Raw genomic sequence first — 22600 nt, 5'->3', positions numbered from 1 at the left:
TTGACGATCAGCTGGTAGTGTGCCCATCAGCGGCTGTGGTATGGTCTCACTGTGAGGGCGAGCGCGCCGTATTGTTTGAATTTGAATTACAATTTATTACGCTGAGCGTCAAAATTCTCCGAAGCCGAACCCAAGCTGCGTTTATTGTTTCGATATCATTACGAAGAATTTTGATTTTTTCCTATTGTTGTATTATAAATAAACAAGCACCGGCTGCATATGCAGCTGCAGCTAAACATGTGCAGTGCAAAGTACCGACCAGCCATAAAAGACTCAAGTTCTGGGTACCCGATACTTGGTAAAAGCAAACAATTAAACCTTTATACCGCTGTTAGTATAAACTGACGCCCGGTCGGACGATCACCGTAAGCACAAGAAATGTGAGCTATGGATAAATACAATTTTCACATAAACTTTGAGTAACAAGGTGATAAAACAGGAAAAAAAGGAGGAAAGAGGTATTTAGATTCACCTAGATTCATGTTTAATTGTGTTTAAAATAGTTCTTAAGCTTGGGTTAAAGTGTTAAATAAATCAATAGCTACCCGTGATAGCCTTTAAATTACATACGGTTTGTATACTCTTAAAGGTAGAAAGTCAACAAATCCATATCTTTTCGGTATCGGACAATTACTCCACCAATTACTATATATATGAGCATAACAAATGTATTTACATACTGGTCGACGCAAATGAATGATGTTTTTCTTTATAGCCAACAAAGCTTTTCCTCTAGCAACAAGTCATCCGTCACAAATCTCTTGCTATTTTGCGTTTTGTTATGGACATATCTAAGAGTACTAATTCTAGTTATCAAATGCAATGCTCTGTCTACTAATTAATGCGATGATCTGAATTTCGGCAGCAGTTGGTTCGAATTTACGATGACACTCGAATGTGTTTCACGTCTACGTCGCAGCACTGGGGCTCACCAAAGCAAACGTTCGGATTCCGATGCGGATTCGCATTTGCATGTCATTAACAACAAAAGCTGCTAATCGAATGACAGCCCAAACGAACTTCTCTTGGCGCCTAGCGAATGATATTTTAACGCTATGAATACCCTAGCAAGAGAGAGAGACTTTCAAATATTAAAATCGTCTTGAATCGGCGGGCATAGAGATGATGTAAGGGTATCCAAACTTCGCTTAAGGGAATCCTATTGAGTCTTTGATCTTCGGATAACAATTCATAAATTTATTATGAATTTAAGTCAAGATTAGATAAGAATGGAAGCATATTCATTGTGTGTGGAATCTTCAGCGGTAAATCTTCATCTCCATCTGTGATTTGTTAAGTAGAATGCGGTGCGGTATAGATCATGATCACCTGCTGCTGGCTTTGGCCTGGCCCGCTGATCTCTGTTCGAAAACAAAACAAAAAACACGGCCATTAGGCGAACAGCAGGGGAATGAACGTAACGCTCGTAAAACTCGGTCAAATTCATATTCGAAATGCGCGAATTTATTAATAATACGGAGCACTAAAGCCTCCAAGATCAAATGTGAACTGTGGAACATCTATGACTTATTGTTGTTGTTGGTGTAGGTGTAGGTGTAGGTGTAGGTCAGTGATCGTCCCCAGCTTTGGTATAAAACGGTCTCTCGGATTTGCTTTCGACATCAGTATCAACTAAAGCAACGTTCCGCTTGGATTCCCCTACACAGGTTTCAGATTTCGTATCAAACTTCAGCCATGTTCAAGATCGTAAGTATCGTTTAGTGATAAGTGATCCCCGAATGCGATAATAAAGCTAACCAGCGAATTTCAACCGGATTTATAGGCGCTAATCATTGCCCTCTTCCTGGTGGCCGTCACTTGGGCCGCAGATGAGTCACAGGCCACCATCACCAAGTACGAGAATGAGATCAAGAACGATGGCAGCTACAATTGGGAGTACGGAACCTCGAATGGCATTCAGGCCAAGGAGAGTGGTGTGGGCAGTGCCTATGCGGCAGGATCGGTGGCGTATACGGCTCCCGATGGACAAAATATTCAGTTGGAGTACACTGCCGACGAGAATGGATATCAGCCAAAAGGTGCACATTTGCCAACGCCGCCACCTACTCCCGACTACATTCTGAAGGCTCTGGCGTACATTGAGGCTCACCCTTTCACCAGGATTCAGCTCAGGACTTAGATGATGATGCTGCATCTTCTCATCCGTTAGCTTTAATTTAGCACAATTTTTTTTTGTATATGAAATAAACATTAGATTAACATTAGTGGAGCTTGTTTTGTTTTTTTTTTTTCTTTATTTGTTGTAAATCATTGAATAATTGCAACAATTCTGTGATATAATTTAGCATTCCGATTGAAATATTTCCTGCTCAGATTAGTTTGCAACTAATTTATGAATATATTCAAGAATTGGATCGAAATCAAAGACTCAATTGCCATAATTCAAATTTCCCTTCCGTTTGGTTGCGCGCTTTTTAAGTGCCAAAATAAAATCATTATCGAAAAAATGTTACATAAAATTGTTCATTTAACGCGTTTTGTTATGTGTTGTGTTTGTGTGTCTCTTGTATCTCTTAAATCACATTGAAATCATGCCGCATATCCACTCCACTCCACTGCCACTCGCTGTGTGTGTGTGTGTGTGTTGGTGTTATTATATTATTATAATTCATAATTATTATTATTATTGTTGTTATCCATATTTGAGTATGGTTTTTATATGCTTTTGAAAAGTACAACGTGCACAGTATCTTAGTAGTTTGAATTAGTTCTTAATATGTTTGTTGTTGCTTTGCTTTACTGCTGCTGCTGCTGGCTCTCTTCTCAACTAATTTCTCACGCTTTGTTTTTTTGTTTTTTTTACAATAAGTTAACGTTTATCTTCATTTATGTATATATATATATTCTTGCATAGGCAACTGGTTGTTAATTATAATAAGGTTCTTTAATGATTCATTCTGGTGACAGAAAACATCTTGTGTGTGCTGGCCTTTGTGGCAGATCAGATTCAGAACGAAATACATTTCGTTAGTGGTCGCTTAAATATGTTTTATTGTTGGTTTTTCTTTAGGCCGCTTAGCATAATTGTTTAATCATCAGTTAATCAAGTTTTGTTAGCATTTCCAATTGGTATTTAAATCAATTAAGATGCCATAATTTTCGAGTAAATTATAGAAAAGAGTAGAAAAATCTAATAGATATTTTTTTTTGTTTTGCTTTGTTGTTTTAGTTTTCTCTAGTTTTAGTTTTAGTTTTTGCAAAAAGTGCTATTCGCTCAAAAATTATTATATGTTCTTGTTTTGTTAGTTATAGATCTTGAATTACATTTAATTATTTAGATGCTTTACTCATCCTCAAACTCACTCTCTCTCGGTTTTGGAGAGTACAATCAAGTAAATTTAGCTCCATTACAAATTACTAAAGACATAAATGAACTCTTGGACTTAAACATAGGTTCAGGGATAGGCGGATTGGAGGCTGTATGGGAGGGTGTGAGGCTGCGTGAGGTTGTGAATAACATATTGCTTAATCAACATAATATATTAACTGCCTGTCTATTTGTAAACTTCCAAAAATGTCAAAATGTGCGCGGGATTGAAGAATAGTTAGAATCGATTTTTCGCGATAGGATGTTGTGTGTGTTTTGGAGGATAGGTGTAGTAAATTGTGTTTATGGGTGTTTATGCCGTTGTTGGCGATGCAGCTGGAGATGTGGCCACATTGGTCAACTTGGGCGGATGCGTGGCATTCACCACACGATTCGTGTTGTCCCGAGTCTTTGAGTGCTGCAGCTGCATCAGATAGTGCTGCTGCGTTGGCTTGTGCAACGCCAGACGGGACAAGGCATCGTCGATGGTGAACCACTGCCGCTTGCGTCCAATGCTGCGCGAGTCTTCCCATTCTTCCAGCTCCTTGGTCACATTCATGACAAACACTTCAGTCCGATGCATATGATCGTTATTCTGCGAGATGGAAGACATTATATGAATTCTATTCGAATATCAGTTGAGTTATTATCGAAAATTCAAACCTCGAATACACCCAGACAACGACCCAGACTGCCAACAACACCGGCCTCCTCGAGCACCTCGCGTACAGCGGTCACAGAGGGCTCCTCCTCGGGCTCCACGCCACCACCTGGGACGATCCAAAGCTCAGGACGCCGCGAGGAGGTGACCAGAAGTACCTAAGGAGACAGTTAAAGATATTTTGATTTTACTATGATACATATCCAAAGCTTCACACTCACCTCTGCCTCGTTTTCGGCCCGCACACAAATGCAGGCAGCCCGTCGCCTGAAGCCATCCTTGTCGTAGATCCGCGTTGAGTTGGGTTTCTCCTTGACCATCTGAAAGCAGCAGCAGCAAGAGTTGATGAGTCCGAGGCACATAAGATTGGGAACTAATTTACGGTCCAACCCTGAATCCCCATATTTCTGCCTATTCCCAATGTCACTATGTGCGCTTAAAAATAATTATGGCTGATAAACGTTCGCACCAAAACCTCTTAATAAATCATTTTATGGCAGTTGCCTTTAATTTGAATGTGCGCGCACATGAGAATCGTGATTCGGATCTTATCAGATGGGGAGATTGTCCCTGGCTAGGCCAATCGGCAAATTGCAGCGCCAGACCCAAACACAGGCGCTGTAGAGCTTATCAGTCCCGTCCCGGTTCCAGAACCAGTCAGGGTATCGGTCACTTTTCGCCAAATCGGCCTGTCATGGAAAGGTACACACATTTCCAATGGATAATAGTTGGATGTGAGGGGTAGAGTGTGTTAACATAAAAGCGCTCTTACAGTACGACACAATTTACCAATATTTTGAAATAGTCAGAAAAACTAGTCCCCATCCAGTGTCGATACCAGTAGGGTATTTTGCGGAAGAGCACATCAGTGCAAGGGCACTGAGCGAAACAGTAACAGAATAACGGATCACGAATAGCGCATCTTTAGTCGGATAATTTTAGGGTATTTACTAGTCGCGCACCACTTTCTGGTAGTGCTGCAACATCTGGGAGGGATTGGATTCTTGGGGGCTGCTTACTTTTCCAAGTTGTGTAAGTACGCTGGGGGCAAACGAACGTACGCTGATAGCAGCAGATGATGACTTCTTAGGCACTTTTAATTCTCCGCCTCCGTTATCTCACTCTCTCTCTCTCTATCTGTCTCCGTCTGTTTTGTGCTGCAACAAGTGTGTGTGTGTGCTTGTTGGAGGCGCGCAGGTGTTGTATTGGGGAGCCGGTCGCCGCTGCTGCTACTGCGGCTGGTTGCTGATCTCGTGCCGCTTCTGCAGGCACGCCTCGCGCACAAAACGGAGGGAAAACGGGCAAAAATGCACAAACAAAATATAAACGACGACAATTCTGCGCTCGGACGTCACACAAATTCTGTCGCTGTAGTGGTGGGTGTCGCGTGTATGTGTTTCGTGGTGTCTGTTTGTGTGTGAAGTAATAACGCAAAAAAAAGAACGGTGGAAAGCGAAGAGAAGGGGAAAAGTGGGAGAACAGAAACTTGTTGAAATTAAACGAGAAAAAAGAACAAAATGAAGAAGGAAATAAAGCGCAGACAGGGCAGAATTATTTAACTACTGTGCAAAGATTGCATGTTGTTTTTGTTGGTTGGTTTTGTGTGTGTGTCTGGTATATGTGATTTTGGATTGGTATTACACGAGGGCTGATGTCGGTGTGTGCGGTATGGTATGCGTGTGTGTGTTGCAGTTAGTCGCTTTCGTCGTCTCTTTGTCCTGGTTATCCGCTTCACCGCCGCGGAAGGGTGAAGTGACGAGAAGGAGGACGAGTCAGTAGTCGGTAACGATCTTCTCGCTTTTCACAAAACTTTTCGCTGCAATTTTTGCTTCTTCTTTTGGTTTTGGCTTTGCTTTTTTTGGTGTCGTTGCCGACGCACAAGTGTTGCCTTATCGGCAACTTTCCATTGCTCCTCCACTTTCTGCGGCCGCTGCTGCGGATGGATGGGGATGTTCGATACGGAACGATACACGATGCACTATACAGTTAGAAGTTAATCACTTTTCACTTACTCGTTTAATTTAGCTTATCGTATATCGATAAGAAATCGAACTTAGCCCACTTAAGCCACCTTTATTTAAATAGTTCAACTACTTGGGGTAAACGGCAGAAAATATTATCGTTTGTAAATTCTTCTTGAGGAATCATGCCATCTTTCCTCTGAACTTACAAAAAAACCACGATATCTTTCACCTGAACTGCGCTAAAATGATTCAATTTTCATTATTTTCGATGGAGTATTAAAATACCCCCTTGGCTTACAATGGGTTAATCTTCTCCGTCAAGGATTGGAAACCATATTGCTCAATTTTGATCTTCCGTGGCATATTCACAGCTAAAAAGCACATTTAGCCATGCCCACATAATTTTAGCCGATTGTTAAATCAATTTTCTACTTGACTGGTTTGTTTTAAATACTTGCTTTTGTTGGATATTGTCTAAAAAAAGGTTTAAACAAAAAAGTTCGAATTCTAAAAAATATGAGCAAGTCCCACCAAACGATACTATCGATACTATCAACTGGATACCAGCGGTGCGCGCAAAATAGAAATTGTTTGAAAGTGAATGAACGAAAAGGATTTAAATGCAATCCATTGAAATGATTCACGGAAGTTCGATTTGAGAAAGCGAAAATTCAAAAAGCCAGCGTATGAAAGTTGCTATACCCTTTGTTCTTAAATATACATTTAAAAATTAATAGATTGATGAAATCTATTCCATCTTTGGGCTCAATCTCAGTCTTTTTCTTTTCAATTGGGAAAGCGCACATACAAAGCGACTTTAAAAACGGTCAAATGGAACTACAGACTGGCGCCATCGAATGAAGTGAAGAGGAACTACTTCTTTTGAATTGAAGTTCAGGGATACGTCACAGGATGGCGCCACGCGTAGAGGTAGCTAAAATGTAGATTACATAGCAATTATACATCAAAAGAGCGTTAATTTTTTAAATTTTGCCTAATTTAATGGGAAACGCGTATTAATTGGAACATGGAACTTTAAAGTATCTTTAAGCTGTTCATTCACCGTACGAATCCAAATGATTTACTGCCCCCGAACCCCAGACCCTCCTTCTGCACACGCGGAGTGGAGTCGCACATTTTTGATTCGTTGCCAAGGCAGAAGGAACACAGCAAAGCAGGCAGCCCCTATGAATAAGGGGCAGGGGGCAGAAAGAGCCGACTTTATGGCCAAGGAGCTGCTGCGCGTTACCAAAAATTTGTTTCTTGTTCTGTGTTGTCTGTTCCTGTTGCTGTCGCAGGTTTTGTTGTAAGCTTTTAATGCAACTACTTAGCAGGGTGAGCAGAAGGGTGTTCTGGGGAGACTCCGCCACTCGGCGGCGTGTCCTTGGCATCGCCTTAACCATTTGTGCTGGCGGCTCCTCCCCCAATCCAACAGGCGACACATTGGCTTCTCCTTTGCCCTGCTTTTGCCTGCTCCTTGATCTCGTGCCACGTTTTTGCTGTTGCAAGCAAAAGAAAATTGCTTATTTCTTAATGCATTTGCCATTTCCTTTTTTGTCTTTTCTTAGACAATTCGCCCCGTCCCCCCCCTAAGTATGGGGCCCCGCAATGAGTTATGGCAACAGTTTCCATATCCATTTCCATTTCCAATTTCTTTTGGGTGACCATGCAGAAGTGTTAAGCAGTTTAACGCAACGCTTTTTTCTATCTCTCTGTCGGTCTGTCTGTCTGTCTGTCACTATTTGTGGCACATCTTTGGATGTTAATTTTTGCCGAATCGATCGGTTGTTTGGCTCCTCTGCCTCTCTCTCTCTCTCCACTCCCCTGGCTGGTGCTGGGGCGGCACGCTTTGCTGCACATAAATTCAATGTCATAAATTTGGCAAAGAGGCGTCGCTTTGGCTAGCAAAAACTTTGCCTATTTGATGCGTTCGGGTGACCTCAACCAGAGGGAGAGCGGAAGAGAAGGACCCTCTCCTTTCGCCAGGGAAAGGGTGGGGATGCGAAATGTAACTAAAGAGGAAAGTCAGAACAATATCTCCATCAATAGGTACATACATATGTCCAAAAAAGATCCATTGAATCGGGGTTTCCTTTCGCTTATTGGATTCTTGTACAGATCACCGCTAATGCCCGATAACAAGTTCCATCTCTAATCTTATATTCCCCCACTTGTTCGTGTAACTAGTAGTTCCCTTAACTGCTTCTCGAATCCATAGACCAAATCAAATTCCACTTATTCTTAGCCCAATCCTTTTTTTGGTTTTGTGTTTTTTTTGTTCTTTTGCGGCAATTTCAGTCGTTTTTTCATGCCTTCGTTCCATAAAATTGTTTCCCTTTTGTTCGTTACGCTTTGCTCTCGCCCATTCTGTTGCTTTCTCCGGCTCTCTCCGGTTATTCTTGCGGCTGTTGTGGTCAACGTTCGTCCTGTCATTCTCGTTTCTGCTTTGCTTGCCACATTCTCGGGGAAACTTCATGAATTTAAATGAACTCGGGGATTCCCCTAAGTTACTGTTAATTGAGCCGGCAAATGGGGGGGATTCAATTCGAACTTTCAATGCGGCGTGGCGAAAACCAATTCGAAAAGTTGCTGACTCCTGCTGGCTGTCGCAGGTGTTGGAATCTATCGTTAATTCACTAATCCTTGCCACAGCAGCAGCCACTTGCCACAGGCCAGAGGCTAGAGTAGCAGCCACGCCACCACGCCCCTGTCATCAGCTGCAGGGCGCGCGTGTCCAAACTTCTAAATGGAGGAAACGAAGGACCCGCTTCTGCCTTTGGCAACATATTGTTTCATTTGAAGCCGAAAGGAGAGCGCCAGGAGTCACCTACAAACGCAATTTGGCAACAAAATTCAACGAAACAGACACAAAACAAAACAAAACAAAACACAACACAACAAAACCATGCAACAACAGCAGCAACAGCAACAAAGGGTTGCTGCTGCAACAATGGAGTGCCCAGAATTATACAATTTATGCGATTTACGAGACTGCTCCTAGTCGACTCCTTCTTCTGGTGTGTGTCTCCTGGTTTTTTGCCTGCCTGAAAACTATTTCTATTGCTGCGGCGCCGACATTCGCCTGGGCAAAGGATATGCCGTATTTCCGTTTACATAATAAATTTGCTAACCACGTTCTGTCCTCCGTTCTGGCACTCTCGCACTTCTGCTCCTTCTGCTCGTCCTTCGCTTGCAACTCCTTCTGCGGCGACTATCATTGTGGGTTGCAGCCAAGTCCAATGCGGCATCCATGCCACCAGCGCCGCCATCGCCGCCATCGCCGCCATCGCTTGGCATCAAGTGCCTTGTGGTTTGCCCTGGGTCCTCTTCTCTTCTCTTCGTCTTCTCGTCTCTTCTCTACTATTTTCCCCTGAGGTTGAGAGGTCGTGGCATGGACACAAAAAAAAAAAGGAAGAAAAATGTTGGACAGCAGCCGCAGCAGCAGGCGGACACGGAGACGAGACCTTTCTGCGCTTTATATAAACTTTAAACTCGGGACAAATTCTGTGACACTCTGGCAGTGCCGCACAGCAAGTGGAAGGTGCCGCAGATTGCAGATTGCAGATTGCAGATTGAAGCTTCTGCCTGCTGCTGCGGCAGTTTATGCCAGATTGAAGCTTTGGTGCCTCCAAAAGATTGACGGAAGTCGAGTGGCGCGGCTCAACCACTTTTGCTTGATCACTGGGCGGCCGGCGTGGCCAGTGGCATGGTCTCTAATTAATCAATTAAATGGCAGGCCACAAACGAGAGTGCAGCAGCGCCTCCATCATTGAGGAAGTTGTCGCCGCCGCCGCTGGGGAGTCGTCGGGCATCGGGCGTCGTTCGCTTCCGTTTTCCGCTGGAAGTGAAATCTGTTGTAAGGCGGCGGCGGATGCCATAAAAATGCCAGCCACCAGCCACCAGCCATCGGCCACATCTTAGTGGGCAGCCAGTACAGGGCGTGGCAGCCTCTACCCACATAGATCCATGCAACCTGCAACCTGCAAGCTGCCACCAGGTTCGGTTGTTGTCCCGGGGGTTCATTCACCCATGGATCCCCGATCCTGCTGCTGTCTGCGTGCCTGCCTGCTGCTGCAGCCTGCTTCTCCCGTTCGTTCTACTAATGGCTTGCCACACTTTACATTAGCGTCACAATTTATTGGCCAACTGCTGCGCCGGCGCGCAGACGCTCCACAGACGCTGCTCCTGGCGATGGGCGACGGGTCTCCGTCGGCCCACTTGGCCATTTGCTTTACGCATTGCTTGGTAGCTAAAATGGTCATAATAATAATAAAAATTTTCTGCCAGTCGCCAACGCGTCGCATCGATGCCGCAGCTCCAGTTACAGCCACAGCCACAGCCTCTCAGTCGCAGTCGCTATCGAGGCGTTTGAGCGCATGTTTGACGCATCAAATGATGACGACCACGACGACAACGATGAGGATGAGGATGTGGATGTGGATGAGGATGCTGATGGGGCAACAGGTCTGCTCTGCTTTGCCCAGCAAAAGAATTCCCCGGACCAACTCCCAATGCGCCGCCGCCGCCGCCGCCGCCGCTGCCGTTGCCGCCGCCTGCCTCAGGGGTGGGAGCTTCCTTCTCCCCAGTGCGTAAGCTCAGGAGGCGACCGGTTTATGTCAAATGTATTGACAGGTGCATGGAGCATGCTGCATGCTGCATGCTGCACCATGGAGCGACGGCTGCTCCAGATCACTGAAAACGGGCTCTGGCCATGGCTCTCCGCTCTGGGCACTCTGATGTCTCCTCTTGGCCTGTGGCTACGGGGCCCAGCAGATACTCGGCAGCGTTGCAGTCAGTGAATCCATCATCTGTCTCGTGTGAGAAGAAGAAGGTTGTTTCACTGTTTCCATGTTTCACTGCTTCACGTTTGTTTTTGTTGATTATTTGGAGCTGCTATTGTTGTGCTTGAGACTCATAGATATAATCACTGTAAGTGCACTTATCTTGCATTTATTTACCTTAGAACAGCTTTCAGTTCGAGTTTTAAGTGCATTTTGCACACATCTTCAAGTATTTGGTAGCTTTCGGTACTACCAGAGTACTTTGCCGATTCAAATTCTTTCATTCTTTCAAGAAGAATCACAGTTCTAGTTCTCTATTCTTAAATATTATGATCTCTCTATAGATGGGAGTACTTTCACTGAAGCTTGGCTCCATTTTTCCCATCTCTTTCGATTAGAAATCACAGTTCTACTTCCAGTTTCCTAAATATTATAATATTCCCTTACTTTGTAGTACTTTTGCCTTAGAAAACCTTTAGCTAGAGCCTCATTCACTGTTCCCGCTTTCTTGCTATCGAAATATTGTGATATTTGCGCGAAATCACTGAAAGGAGGAGCACAACTAACATTTGAATTGATTTCCGAGAGAGAGGTGAGCGCAAGAGGAGCAGAAACAATGTCAATATAGCCATGAATTTATGTTTAATAAATGCTCCAATGCTCCACAGCTCCGCCAATCGTATCTGTATCTGTATCTGTATCTGTATCTGTATCTGTATCTGTGTGTGTGTATTCCGCATTCCATTTGTTCGGTAGCCATCCTCCACTTGATGATGATCCTCCTGCTGCCTCCTCCACTTCAGATCTCTCCGTCTCCTCCTCCAGTTCGGATCTTCCAGTCTCCTCCTCCAATCGCCGGGGAGAGTGGAGACGAGACCAACACCCACTAAAGCCGAACGAATGCTCATTGTTGCTGCCACAAATAGCCCCACGTTCGGGGCACTGTTTGGATGGGTTTTCCGCCTTGAAGATGGGTTGGGTTTCGCTCTGGGTTTGGGTTCTATCCAGCGTCCAGCGTCCAGCGTCCAGCGTCCATCGTTTGGCGGCTTCTTTTGTTGGCTTTTGGTCAGTGCGGCGGTGCACAGTTTTTAGATTATTTGTTGCTGACAGCTTCATGAAATATTTATTATTATGGTCGTCTCTCTGCCGCTCTCTGCAGCGGCAGGTGTTGCATGGTATGGTGTGTGTGGGGGTGAAGATGCGGACAAAGGCGGTAAGGCGGCAAGGCGGTAAGGCGGCAAGGCGGCACCGAGGTGGCTGTGGCATGTGAGGGTGCTGATGCTCGGCTCGATTCCCCATGGACTCATGCCCCACTCTCGGACATAGGCAAAGCAGCAAAGCCAAAGTAGTTTGGCTACCAAAATTGAGGTGTTTGCCTCCTTTTGAACTTGAAAGCCGCCGAATGCCGCATCCCCGAATGCCGAACGGATCAAAGACGCTGCCGTGGAAACAATGCTGCGTTAAAGGTAATTGTTTGTCAATTACTTGACTCCCGAGGAGTCAGTCGCACAACCAGAGCCCAAAACCAAAAACCGCGCACTCGAACCTGCAAATCCAAAGCGCGTGGCGTGGCGTGGCTCTGCCTCTGCCTGTGCCTCTGCCTGTGCCTCTGTGGCACTGTGGCACGCTGTTCTCCTTGTTGCTCGCTCGTTCGGCAGTTCAGTGGTTCGGTGCCTGTGTCTTCTGGTTTTTGGGCCAATTATAGGCAGCCGCCGCGCGGCTCGTTAGCATATACCAAATCGTATCCGTATTGCAATCGGCATCGGCATCGGCATCGGCATCGCGCAATCGCACGCCGATAATCGCCATCGAGCGAGCGAGAGAGGAGTGTAAAATTATTTAATTCCCGCTTATCGCAGCTGCCGATGTGATCCCTGCTGCTGCATCTACCCCCTCCCCCTCCCTCTCCATCTCCCTCTCCCGCTCCTGGGCAGAAAGAGAGTGTGTGAAAATGTGTAGCAAGTGGTAAGACAATGATATCTGTAGTGGCATTTGGAATGGTGGCTGGAGATGGGGCATAGCTTTGATATTTGCTTACCGCTTCAGTTAGGGTATGGCAGGAGTATGGGAACTTTGGAACCGCGAATGGATCTGTAGTTTTCAGGACAGTACAGGAGTACAGGATAGTACGGACGTAATAGAGCTGGAAGCTGCATAGAAGTGATGGGAATAAACCAGAGGTTAGAATGGAAAGCAAACCCCAGTATATGCCTCTTCTTCCTAAGATATTCCGCCACATTTAGTGGAAAGTTACGCACAATGTTGCACTTGCATACCCATTCTGTAGTCTATAGTTTGTTGGATCCATTGAGTACCCATCGGATCTGGCCCTAGGGCATTCCGCATTCACCTTTGTACCCCAAAAAAATCTCCCACAATTCGCGCTTCAGTGGCAGCATTGTTGCACCGTTTGGCTTTCGGTGGTGGCATCTGTGCACGAGTATGCGTGTGTTTGCTTTACACAGAAAAGTAATTTCGAGCATGTCGCTGCAATCAGAGAGAGAACGCCGCCGAGTGAGAGATGCTTTGATATGGACTCACAGGGCGAAGAGTTTCCCGCGATCCCCAGATCAGATCAGAAAGGAGAGGAGAAAAGAAGAGAAGAGAAGAGAGGGAGGAGGGGTCTGCAGAGCTGAAGGTGTTGCACAGACAGCTGTTACTGTTGCAACGCGACTGCGACTGCGACTGCGACTGCTGTTTGCAGAGCTCCTTAATTGCCTGCGATTTTCAAATGCTCGAAACGCATTCAATTTATCAACAAACAGAGTCGGCCGAGCCGAGCAGGGAGTCTCATACGTGAATGAAGGAAGGCCTATATTGTACTTGGAGAAGGATGAAGCAGTCGAAACGAGTCTCAGGATGGCGGCTCATTCTGGCAGGAGGCTGGAGAACCGGCAAGGAGAAGGAGAATGAAGAATGAAGTAGTGCTCGTACCCGGTGACACTTTATTGCCCGATAACTATAAATTTATTGAGATTTATGCAGTGGCGCGGGCATATTATTGCTCTGTCGCCTGAAATCAACCAAATTAAATGGGAAAATCTCAACAATTATTGATCACTTTCCGGGTCTTAATGCCTTAATGAGCCTGTGTGTTACCCTAATGAGAGATGATAACCGATTCCACATCAATTTGTTGTCAATTGTTGGTGCAACAAGAGAGGGAAAAGGGTTGCCCCCCCCCCCCCCCCCCATGTACAGACGAGACGTCTCTCCTTTGAATAACTTGGCATGCGGGTGTTTGTTGCTTTTGGGTTAATCATAAACGAAAACCAAAAACTCAATTGACGAAAAAAGGGCGTACTGGTTGGAGGAGTCAAACCGGAGGCGGCGACAGCGGAGACAGCGGAGACGTGTGGGTGTGCCGCCGCCTCTCCAGACAAGCAAATTATGCAAATTTTCCAATGCTCCTTCTGCTGGTGGTGGTGGTGGTGCTGCTGCTGCTGCTGCCCCTTCGAATGGTCTGCTCCTCTCTCCAGTCTCCACAGATTCAAGTCTGGTCTGTCGTCTGCTCTTGTGGGTGGACAATGTGACACGCGTCGTCGTGAAAAACAACAGTTTACTCGGCTGCCAGACTCCCATGCCCAACACCAAAGCTGCAGCACCAGCACCAGCTCCAGCTCCAGCTCCATCTCCAGCTCCATCTCTGGGTCTCCGTCACTGAGCTGCTCTTTTGGTGGGGGAGCGGGGGGGGGGGGGCATGCAGGGTCCCTGGGTCCAAGGCCCCAGACAGTTTTTACTGTCTTGACTGCAAAATTTATATTATTTCATGCAATTTGTCATCGTTTTGCCAGTGAGCGCGCGGAGCGAGGAAAGATGACTTCGTTTTGGTCAAATCATTCACTCGCCTTCGAGCCATGGAGGATGCTTCCCTTCCAGCTCTGAAGGACGTTAAAGGATCTTCCTCCCACGGATATGCTGAAACTTTGTTGCTTGCTCGTCTCTTCGTTTGGGTTATGGGTTTATTCTTTTGGGTGAATGATTGTATGGTTGCTGTCCTGCCCAAACTCCAATTTTGAACTATTTTCTTTACCAATTTTCCACTTAATATCTTTATACTCTCTTGAAAATGGGCTAAAGGAGTTCTTTATGGAGTTTGAAAGTGATTTTGGATTATACAACTTTACTGAGGCTCAAAATGTTTTAGCTATAGCATGAATACACTCTCATTTGTGAGTTGATCGTGTAGAAGTATTCTGTCTTCAAAAGTTGTGGTATATTTTATGAATTCTGTTAATTTTAAGCTGTTTCGGGTCTTGTGACTGTCAAAACCTCAAAGTAGGAAAGGGAAATCAGTGTTCCTAACGAGTCTGAAGAGTAATACATGCCAGAGTATTCCTTTTAAAGGATCTATGGAACATATATGGAACATATAAGAAGAAAGAACATTTATGAGCAAAGTGGCAACTCCTTTCATGGAATATTCTTTCCACAGATGATCTTAAGCTGAAGAGTAGCCCCATTTGAATATTCCCAAAATTATACACGTGTCGTGCAGCAGTGCCCCTCTGTGGCTTCGAGGGGCACTTCCGTAAGTGTATTCCCATCTTCGTTGTCGTTTCTCTTGTTGTGTCCTCCCCCATACACTCGTATGAGTATGATTTTTGCGTCTGTGGAGTGTTTTTTTTTTTTTTTTTTTATATTCATATACTTATTTATTTGCTCTATAATATTTACAATTTATATTTATCGGACAAGAGTGTGTTGGGACTAGGGGCCCCGCGGACTGCGGTACTGCCGCAAAGCATTGCTTCGCAGTGGCGTGGACTCCTACTCCGTCTGCTCCTTCCGCCTTCTCTCCAAGGACCTAAGCGTTCGCATCACGCTAGAGGCGAACTCCGCGGCCGCATCCCACACCTTCGGGTCTGCCAGCATCAGCGGCACCAGAGTCTCGGTGCTGACCCTAGACCCTGCTACTGTCTCCAATGTCTGACGCTCGAGGTCAAACCTGTGGCAGTCGAAGAGGACGTGGCGAGCGTCCTCCACTATGCCTGTGCCACACTCGGGGCACCAGTCCTCTGTCTCGTGGCCGAAGCGCTTGAGGTAGCCGCGGAAGCAGCCATGTCCGCTCAGTGCCTGGGTAAGGTAGAAATCCACCTGGCCGTGCTTCCTTTCAACCCAGCATGCTATGCTTGGGATGAGGGTGTGGGTCCATCGGCCTTTGGGTGAGTGGTCCCAACGAGACTGCCATCTGTCTATGCTGGTCCTTCTGGCGGCGTCCTTAATTTCTGCTTTGGAGCGTGCCTCGGCTGCACTGTCCGTCATGGCATCATGGATCTCCTTCCTCTCCCTTATCAGCTCCCTGAGCGGGACTTGCCCGGCAATGACTAACGCGGCTTCGTCTGAGATTGTCCGGAACGAGCACGCGATCCTAATGGCGCACAGTCTGTACGTTGCCTCTACTCCTCGCATGTAGCTCCTCACCTTCGCGGCTTCTGCCCACACCGGAGCGGCGTAGAGCATCTGCGACGTCACGACGCTCGTCAGCAGTTTTCTCGTTGCCTGCTTTGGCCCTCTGGTGTTTAGCAGCATCCTGGATAGCGCTCCCGCGGTCCCACCGGCCTTCGTGTGGACGTATTCCAGATGCTCTTTGAAGGAAAGGCGCGTGTCGATGAGGACTCCAAGGTACTTGATGGACCTCTGCGATTCGATCGCGGTCCCACCAACCTGAACTCTGGCGGTCTCGACCACTTTACGGCTGGATATCAGGACCGCCTCCGTTTTTTGGGCCGCCAGCTCCAGCCCCGCGGCGGATAGCCACGCCTCGACGGCTTGTATGGCGACGTTGGCAAGCTCCTCCACTGCGGCAAGTTCCTTCGCTACCGCCACTATTGCGACGTCGTCAGCGAAGCCCACCAGGTTAGTGTTGGCTGGCATCGGGAGCCGTAGGACCCCGTCGTACATAGCGTTCCAGAGCAGAGGTCCCAAAACGGAGCCCTGCGGGACTCCGGCTGAGACTTCGTATGCCCTAGAGCCCTGACATGTGTCCATTGTCAGCACCCTATTGCTGAAATAGCTGCGCGCTATATTCAGTAGGTAGCCCGGGATGTTGAAGGACCTCAGTGCCTCCAGCGTCCGGGTCCAGTCGGCCGAGTTGAAGGCGTTCCTTATGTCCAGTGTCACCACCAGACAATAGGACTTGGTTCCGCCTCTCCACCTGGTCCCAGCAATGGCTTCCTCCGCCGTTTGTACGACCCTCAAGATGGCGTCCAGCGTCGACCTCCCTTTCCTGAACCCGTATTGGTTCTGGGAGAGACCGCCTGCTGCTTCGATGGCTGCGCTCAGCCTCGCACCGATCACCCTTTCGAAGACTTTTCCCATGGAGTCCAGAAGGCAGATGGGCCTGTAGGAAGAGGCCACCCCTGGCGGCTTGCCCGGCTTGGTTAATAGTAGGAGCCGTTGCCTTTTCCACCTCTCGGGGAACGTCCCCTCCTGGAGGCATTTGTTGAAAAGGCCCGCAGCTTCCCTCGGGAGTAGAGGAAGTGCCAGCTTCAACGCGCTGTTGGGGATCGCATCCGGACCCGGAGCCTTCCTAGGTATCAGGTTTCTGCCTGCCTGCAACACCTCGGCTTCCGTAACCTCGCAGATGTCGCTTGGGCTATGCTCGAACCGCAGGGAGCTAGGGATCTGCCGTCCTCGAGGAAACAGTACCCTGACTATACACTCCAGTGCCTCTGGATCTGTTGGAGCTTTGCTGCCTGCGTTCAGCCTCTTCACCACCATCCTGTACGCGCCTCCCCAGGGGTCCTCTTCGGCGGCATCACACAGCTTAAGGAAGCATTCCCTCTTGCTGTTCCTTATGGCGGTCTTCAGCTCCTTCCTCGCCGCTTTGTAGGACTCGCTGCATCGGGCCAAGCGCGGTGTGCCTCTGGCTCGCTGGAGCAGCCTTCTGGCCCGGTGGCAGGTTCTACGGAGAGCCGCGATCGCTTCGCTCCACCAGAAAACTGGATCCTTGTGCTTCCGGAACGTCCCTCTCGGTAGCATGCTCTGGTCGCAGGCGCCTTCAAGTGCGTCCGCAAATTTGGTCGCCATGTCGTTGGCTCCGTCTGCATCGTTTGCAGAGTAGCCCTCAAGGGCGCTTGCGAAGACTTGGGCCCTCAGCGTGTCCTGGCGGTACGCCTTCCCATGCCGGAACGGGGTACCTCTCGATCGGGCAAGGGTGCCCAGGGTGCATAGTATGGCCTCGTGGTCGCTGGCAGTGTATGCGTCGCTGATCCTCCATCGGGCGTGCCGGGCCAGCGAGCTGCTGGCATAGGTGAGATCGATGATCGACCCTACACCTGCCCTGCTGAAAGTTTGTTGGGACCCTTCGTTCAGAAGGACGACGTCCAGAGAGGCAAAAGCCTCCAGCACCGTGCGGCCTCTGGCGTTTGTACGGGAGGACCCCCAATCCAGGGCCCAGGCGTTGAAGTCGCCTCCGACTACGACGTTGTTCCGTCCTCGCAGATCGCAGCTCAGCTCGTCCATAATGCGGCTGAAAGTCTCCAGTGAGAGGCTGGGTGCCAGGTAGCAGCTGTATAACCATATGCCGCCTACATACCCTCGGACGAATCCGTCAGCCGACCTGGTGTCGCTCAATTGCGGCGCGTCGACGCCACAGAGCCACAGGGCCGCTTTGCCAGTAAGGTCCGTGGCCCAGTCGCTGCTGCTGCCCACCTTATGTGGTTCGCTGAGGAGTGCCACATCAGAGCCAAGCTCGCGCACCGTCTGCGTCAGGAGATCCTGTGCGGCCCTGCAGTGATTCAGGTTGAGTTGAATCAACTGCATGCCGACCTGGTTTTGCCGACCCCGCTTCGCGTGGCTGGGCAGTTTTTAGTGCCTGCCTGGTGCGTGACCTCCTTCTTTCCAGCTGCTGAGCAGATGAAGCACGCAGGCTCTTTTTTGCATTCTGCAACTTTGTGCCCTTTTTCCCCGCATTTGATGCAGCAGCCACTCCTGTCCACTATACTCTTGCAGTTCCGTGCGATATGCCCGGGTTCCAGGCATCGGTAGCACCTTGGGAGTCCATCTCTTTCCCGGATCCTACATATGGTCCAGCCGATCCTCACCTTGCCGCCTTTCAGGACCGCTTGGCCCAGGGAGAAGGGCAAGCTGACCACCGCCAGCTGGGACTCCGCGTATCCGCGGCGCAGACTGCGGACTCTTACTCGACCCTCGTCAATGTTGAATTGGCGAGTTAGGGCGGCACAGATCTCCTGCTCCGTCGCGAGGGAGTCGATGTCCCGTATCTCCAATATGACCACCTTCGAGTCTTCCGTCATTGCTCGCACAGACGCTCCATCGCCGAGGACACGTGCGATGCTGGCCTTCATGCCCTCCGCACTCTCCACGCTGTCTTTTGCAACCTCCAGCAGAAGGTTGCCGTTTGTGGTACGGCGTACCTTAGAGACGCAGCTTCCCAGGTCAGAAAGCTGGTTGTCGTGCCGTCTGGTGACCATTGCCAGAACCTCGCTGTACGACTTCCCGGGGGCCTGAACTATGACCGCGTCTGGGCGAGCGCGGCGCGCTGCTCTCGGCCTCTTGGCCACCACGCTCCATTCTCTGTCCGGGATTCCGGGGCTCTTGGGCTGCCTCGTGGCGCTGGTCGTCGCCACATCTCCGCGTGGCCGCAACGGGGCCTTTTTAAGGGTCCTCTTGGTTGCGATAGCTCCTTTTCGCTGCCTTGGGCGCGTAGGTGGGGTTCCCGGCTCCCCCAATGGGCCTTCGGCCACGGATGGCTGGCTAAGTCTGCGCCACGGTTCGGTTTGCGCTGCGGCATCTTTCCTCCAGACGGTCGTTGTCTGCTGCTCCTTGTCTGCGCTCCGCGTGCTCTGTGAGCATTTCGGGCACAGGCCTTGGGCGTCGGAGCCTTCCTGCGGCGCGCACCTACCCGCTGCAGCCTCTTGGCTCGATTGGATGATGTTCGAGTGCAGCTCCTTCATGCGCACGAACAGTGCTCTGGTGGCCATGTTGATGTGACGCGTATTTTTGTCCATCATCCTGGTCTGAACCTCATCAAGGATTTTTCCCAGCTCCGAGAGGTTCTCAAGGCAGGTGGCCTCCTGGTGGGCCTTGCTCTTCTTGGGCGGCGTTTGCCTCTGGGAACTTCCCGGGCTGGCTGCGTCCCGAACCCTCTTGGGGGTCTCCCTAGAGTCAAGGTCCCGACTCTGCGCCGCTGCTGCTGGAGATGGAGATGGCTCGGGTGCCGGCGATCGGGCGAGCATGCTACCCTTCCTGAAGGCGAGCTTTTCCTCCTCCTCCATTCCGTTGATTACTTTAGTATTTGAATTTCGAACTTGAAATCTCCCTCCGTTGGCGCGCAAATCCAGCTCTTTCCAACACTCTGGCAGCCCTGGGTAGATCGGGGCTGTCTGGCAACACCGTCCGTGTGGCAACTCTACGCGATCACCTGTCTGGCGGCGCAGTCAGCTGCTGTGTGTGAAGCTCCGGACGAGAAGAAGAAGAAAGAAGAAAAGTTGAGTGAGAATTCCTTTTTTCCCCTCCACCAACAATGTGGAAAGTGGAAGTGGAAGGCGCCAAAACAAGGGTTCACCCCCCCTTCCCCTGCTGGATGGAGCGCACTGATTGTGCCCCTGCAACAGAGCGGGATGCCGGTGGGGCCGGTTTTTATACGCAGTACGTACCGGTGCGACAGCAACCTGCTCTCAACAGTTTTTCTTCCAGGTAACACGCGCAGCGCGGATGCTGAAAACGGAAAATCAGGAGCCCGTGATTCGAAACAACCGCACTTGAAAACGCTCAACTCTGTGTGCCTGTGGAGTGTCTGTCTGTGTCTGTGTGTGTGTGTGTGTGTGTGTGTGTTGGGGTCTGTGGTGCTCTTTATGCGACATTCAAAATATGTGGCACATTATACTACGGTGATTGTTGCTGTTGTTGTTGCTGTTGCTGTTGCATTTACATGCATTTATGAGTTATTAAATCTTGTGGATTTATGAACTGTTTGTGGGCGACGGTTTTTGAGCGACGACACGCGAACTATGGCATGGGGCATGGGGCATAGATGCCATGTGGGTGTGGCAGAAAGAGTGACAGGCGTTTAAATCAAATTTAATGAGCATTTTGGGGCAGGCTTAGAGATCGAGGAAGTCCCAGTCCCAGTCCCAGTCCCAGTCCCCTCCTTCCGAGAGGGCCAAGTCTCTTTTCTGGGAGTTCTATCAAAAGTTGTGGCTGTGGCTGTGGCTGTGGCAGCGGCAAACATTGAAATTACACTAATTAAAATGCAATAAAATGTCTCTAGAATTGCGGTCAATAAATCATTATGGCCAGGAGAGCAGGAGGCAGTGCAGGAGCGAGAGGGAGCACCATGGACAATGGCCAAAAGACCAGGAGAATCAGGAGAACAGAACCCCAGGAAGGAGAGGTGCTGCCAGTGCCATTGCCGACAAAGGAAATGTGGCTGCAATTTGCTTGAAAAAGCGATGCGCTCATCATCATTAGAGGTGTTCTCGCTCTCTCTCTCTCTCTCTCCGACTCTCTTTGCATCTCTGTGGCATGCCACAAGCGTCTACTATATGGTCGTACTATTTGCTTTATGATTTTGTTAATTCAAGCCATAGATTGTGGCCATTGAGATTGGGAGGCTGTGGGAAAGAGGAACAACTCTTTCGCGGAAAGGCTGATTAAAATTTCACAGCGCCAACTTTTGGCCAAAAATATTCTGGAAATTATGCTGCAATTTGGCAAAACAATGGCGGCGTATCCATTGGATCGTTTGCGGTTAATCGGCAATCAATAGGAGTCCAGTCTCCAATCGCCAGTCTTCGATTGGGGGGCTGACGGGGGTTTGGGGCGCAGGGGATCGGGGGATCGGGGGATCGGGGCAGGCAGCTGCCAGAAGGCGCGCCCATTAAACATAAACAAAATTAAGTGACCATTAAAATGCCATAAAACTGGCGGCGTTCATGGCCATGTTGCCTCTCAGCCTGGGGATTAACCAAAAAGCAATGAATGCAGCTCGGCATGCACCATGGTGCAGCGGTGCAGCGGTGCATCGGTGCATCGGTGCATCCATACTTTCACCCCACCCTCCCTTTGATAGTATCCTCCCCGTCCGATCATTCGGCCCACATAAATCGTGTACTCTGCCGCTTGTAGCTTTCAATTTGTGACAAGGCAAAAGCATTGCAGCGCGGAATGGGCCTCAGCCTGGGACAGGAGTCTCTTGCAACAAAATGGTGCGTGGGTGAGGTGCCATGTCACAGGAGGAGCAGCAGCAGGAGGAGGCCTGTCTGACCGCTTACGCAAAAATGTTTCAATTAAGTTTTGAAAGAGATCTTAAGAAGGAGAGCGGACTGGAGCGGAGCAGAGTGGCGCAGGAGTGGGAGCATAAAAAGGGGGATCTGTAGAAGAGGAAGGAGTAGGAGATGACGACGGAGCTGGAGCTGGAGCTGGAGCTGGAGCTGAAGCAGGAGTAGGAGTAGGCGATGGATAAAGAGTGGGATCTCTGGCGTACCAAGGCGGGAGTAGGGGCTCCGGCCAAAAGTTGCAGCAGAAGAGAGTTTTTGCCACCATCTATAAGCACCGGATGTTGGCTCTGAGAAATGGCCATGCAACACGCAAATCATCAGTGGAGTAGCAGCAGCAGCCCCCCGCAGCCCCCAGGTGCCAAAGCAGCGGGGTGGCTGCTGGCTGGGATCTCTCCCTCTCTGGAATCTCCCTCTCTGGGATCTGCTCTCGATTATTGCTCAGTGTTTTAGCGTTTGATTGATTTATCGGTTTCGAAACTCCCCGCTAATTGAGTTATATTTTATTTTAAGGCCCCAACAAAGCCAGTGGAAAAGTTCTCACACTGTCGCCAGCATCAATGGGCCGCCGTTTGACGTTTTGACATAGAAATGAGGCTCGAGCTGTGATTCGATTGAGGCCT

The 22600-nt window shown here is 48.8% G+C and overlaps 2 protein-coding genes and 1 long non-coding RNA gene across 3 annotated transcripts; 2 read left to right on the top strand and 1 right to left on the bottom strand.

The window, feature by feature from the left end:
- The first annotated feature begins 1370 nt into the window (after positions 1 to 1370).
- On the top strand, positions 1371 to 2230 carry LOC6603693 (pupal cuticle protein Edg-78E). Its single transcript, XM_002028630.2, has 2 exons — positions 1371 to 1707; positions 1784 to 2230. Exons 1-2 carry the CDS (start codon positions 1696 to 1698, stop codon positions 2138 to 2140), a joined length of 369 nt encoding a protein of 122 aa, XP_002028666.1. The 5' UTR covers positions 1371 to 1695; the 3' UTR covers positions 2141 to 2230.
- Positions 2231 to 2842: 612 nt separating this feature from the next.
- On the bottom strand, positions 2843 to 5954 carry LOC6603695 (diphosphoinositol polyphosphate phosphohydrolase 1). The gene is made up of 4 exons (XM_026992676.1): positions 5009 to 5954; positions 4211 to 4309; positions 3992 to 4147; positions 2843 to 3923 (listed from the first exon to the last, which is right to left on the bottom strand). The coding sequence occupies exons 2-4, from the start codon at positions 4307 to 4309 to the stop codon at positions 3642 to 3644; spliced, it is 537 nt and encodes a 178-aa protein (XP_026848477.1). The 5' UTR covers positions 5009 to 5954; the 3' UTR covers positions 2843 to 3641.
- Positions 5955 to 20149: 14195 nt separating this feature from the next.
- LOC113566566 lies at positions 20150 to 21239 on the top strand. Its single transcript, XR_003409140.1, has 2 exons — positions 20150 to 20349; positions 20398 to 21239. It is a non-coding gene; the product is annotated as an uncharacterized LOC113566566 (long non-coding RNA).
- The last annotated feature ends 1361 nt before the right edge of the window (positions 21240 to 22600 follow it).

Source organism: Drosophila persimilis, unplaced genomic scaffold (genome assembly GCF_003286085.1).
Source record: "Drosophila persimilis strain 14011-0111.01,24,50 unplaced genomic scaffold, DperRS2 tig00000780-arrow-arrow-pilon, whole genome shotgun sequence".
Taxonomy (NCBI): domain Eukaryota; kingdom Metazoa; phylum Arthropoda; class Insecta; order Diptera; family Drosophilidae; genus Drosophila; species Drosophila persimilis.
Note: the sequence above shows the minus strand (reverse complement) of the source record. Positions and strands in the feature narration are given on the sequence as shown.

Coding starts and splice junctions, on each gene's coding strand:
- LOC6603695 (XM_026992676.1), bottom strand. CDS start 4,309: ATGGTCAAGGAGAAACCCAACTCAACGCGGATCTACGACAAGGATGGC. Junction 4,148..4,210: donor GGGCCGAAAACGAGGCAGAG/GTGAGTGTGAAG, acceptor CTGTCTCCTTAG/GTACTTCTGGTCACCTCCTC. Junction 3,924..3,991: donor GTTGTCTGGGTGTATTCGAG/GTTTGAATTTTC, acceptor TCCATCTCGCAG/AATAACGATCATATGCATCG.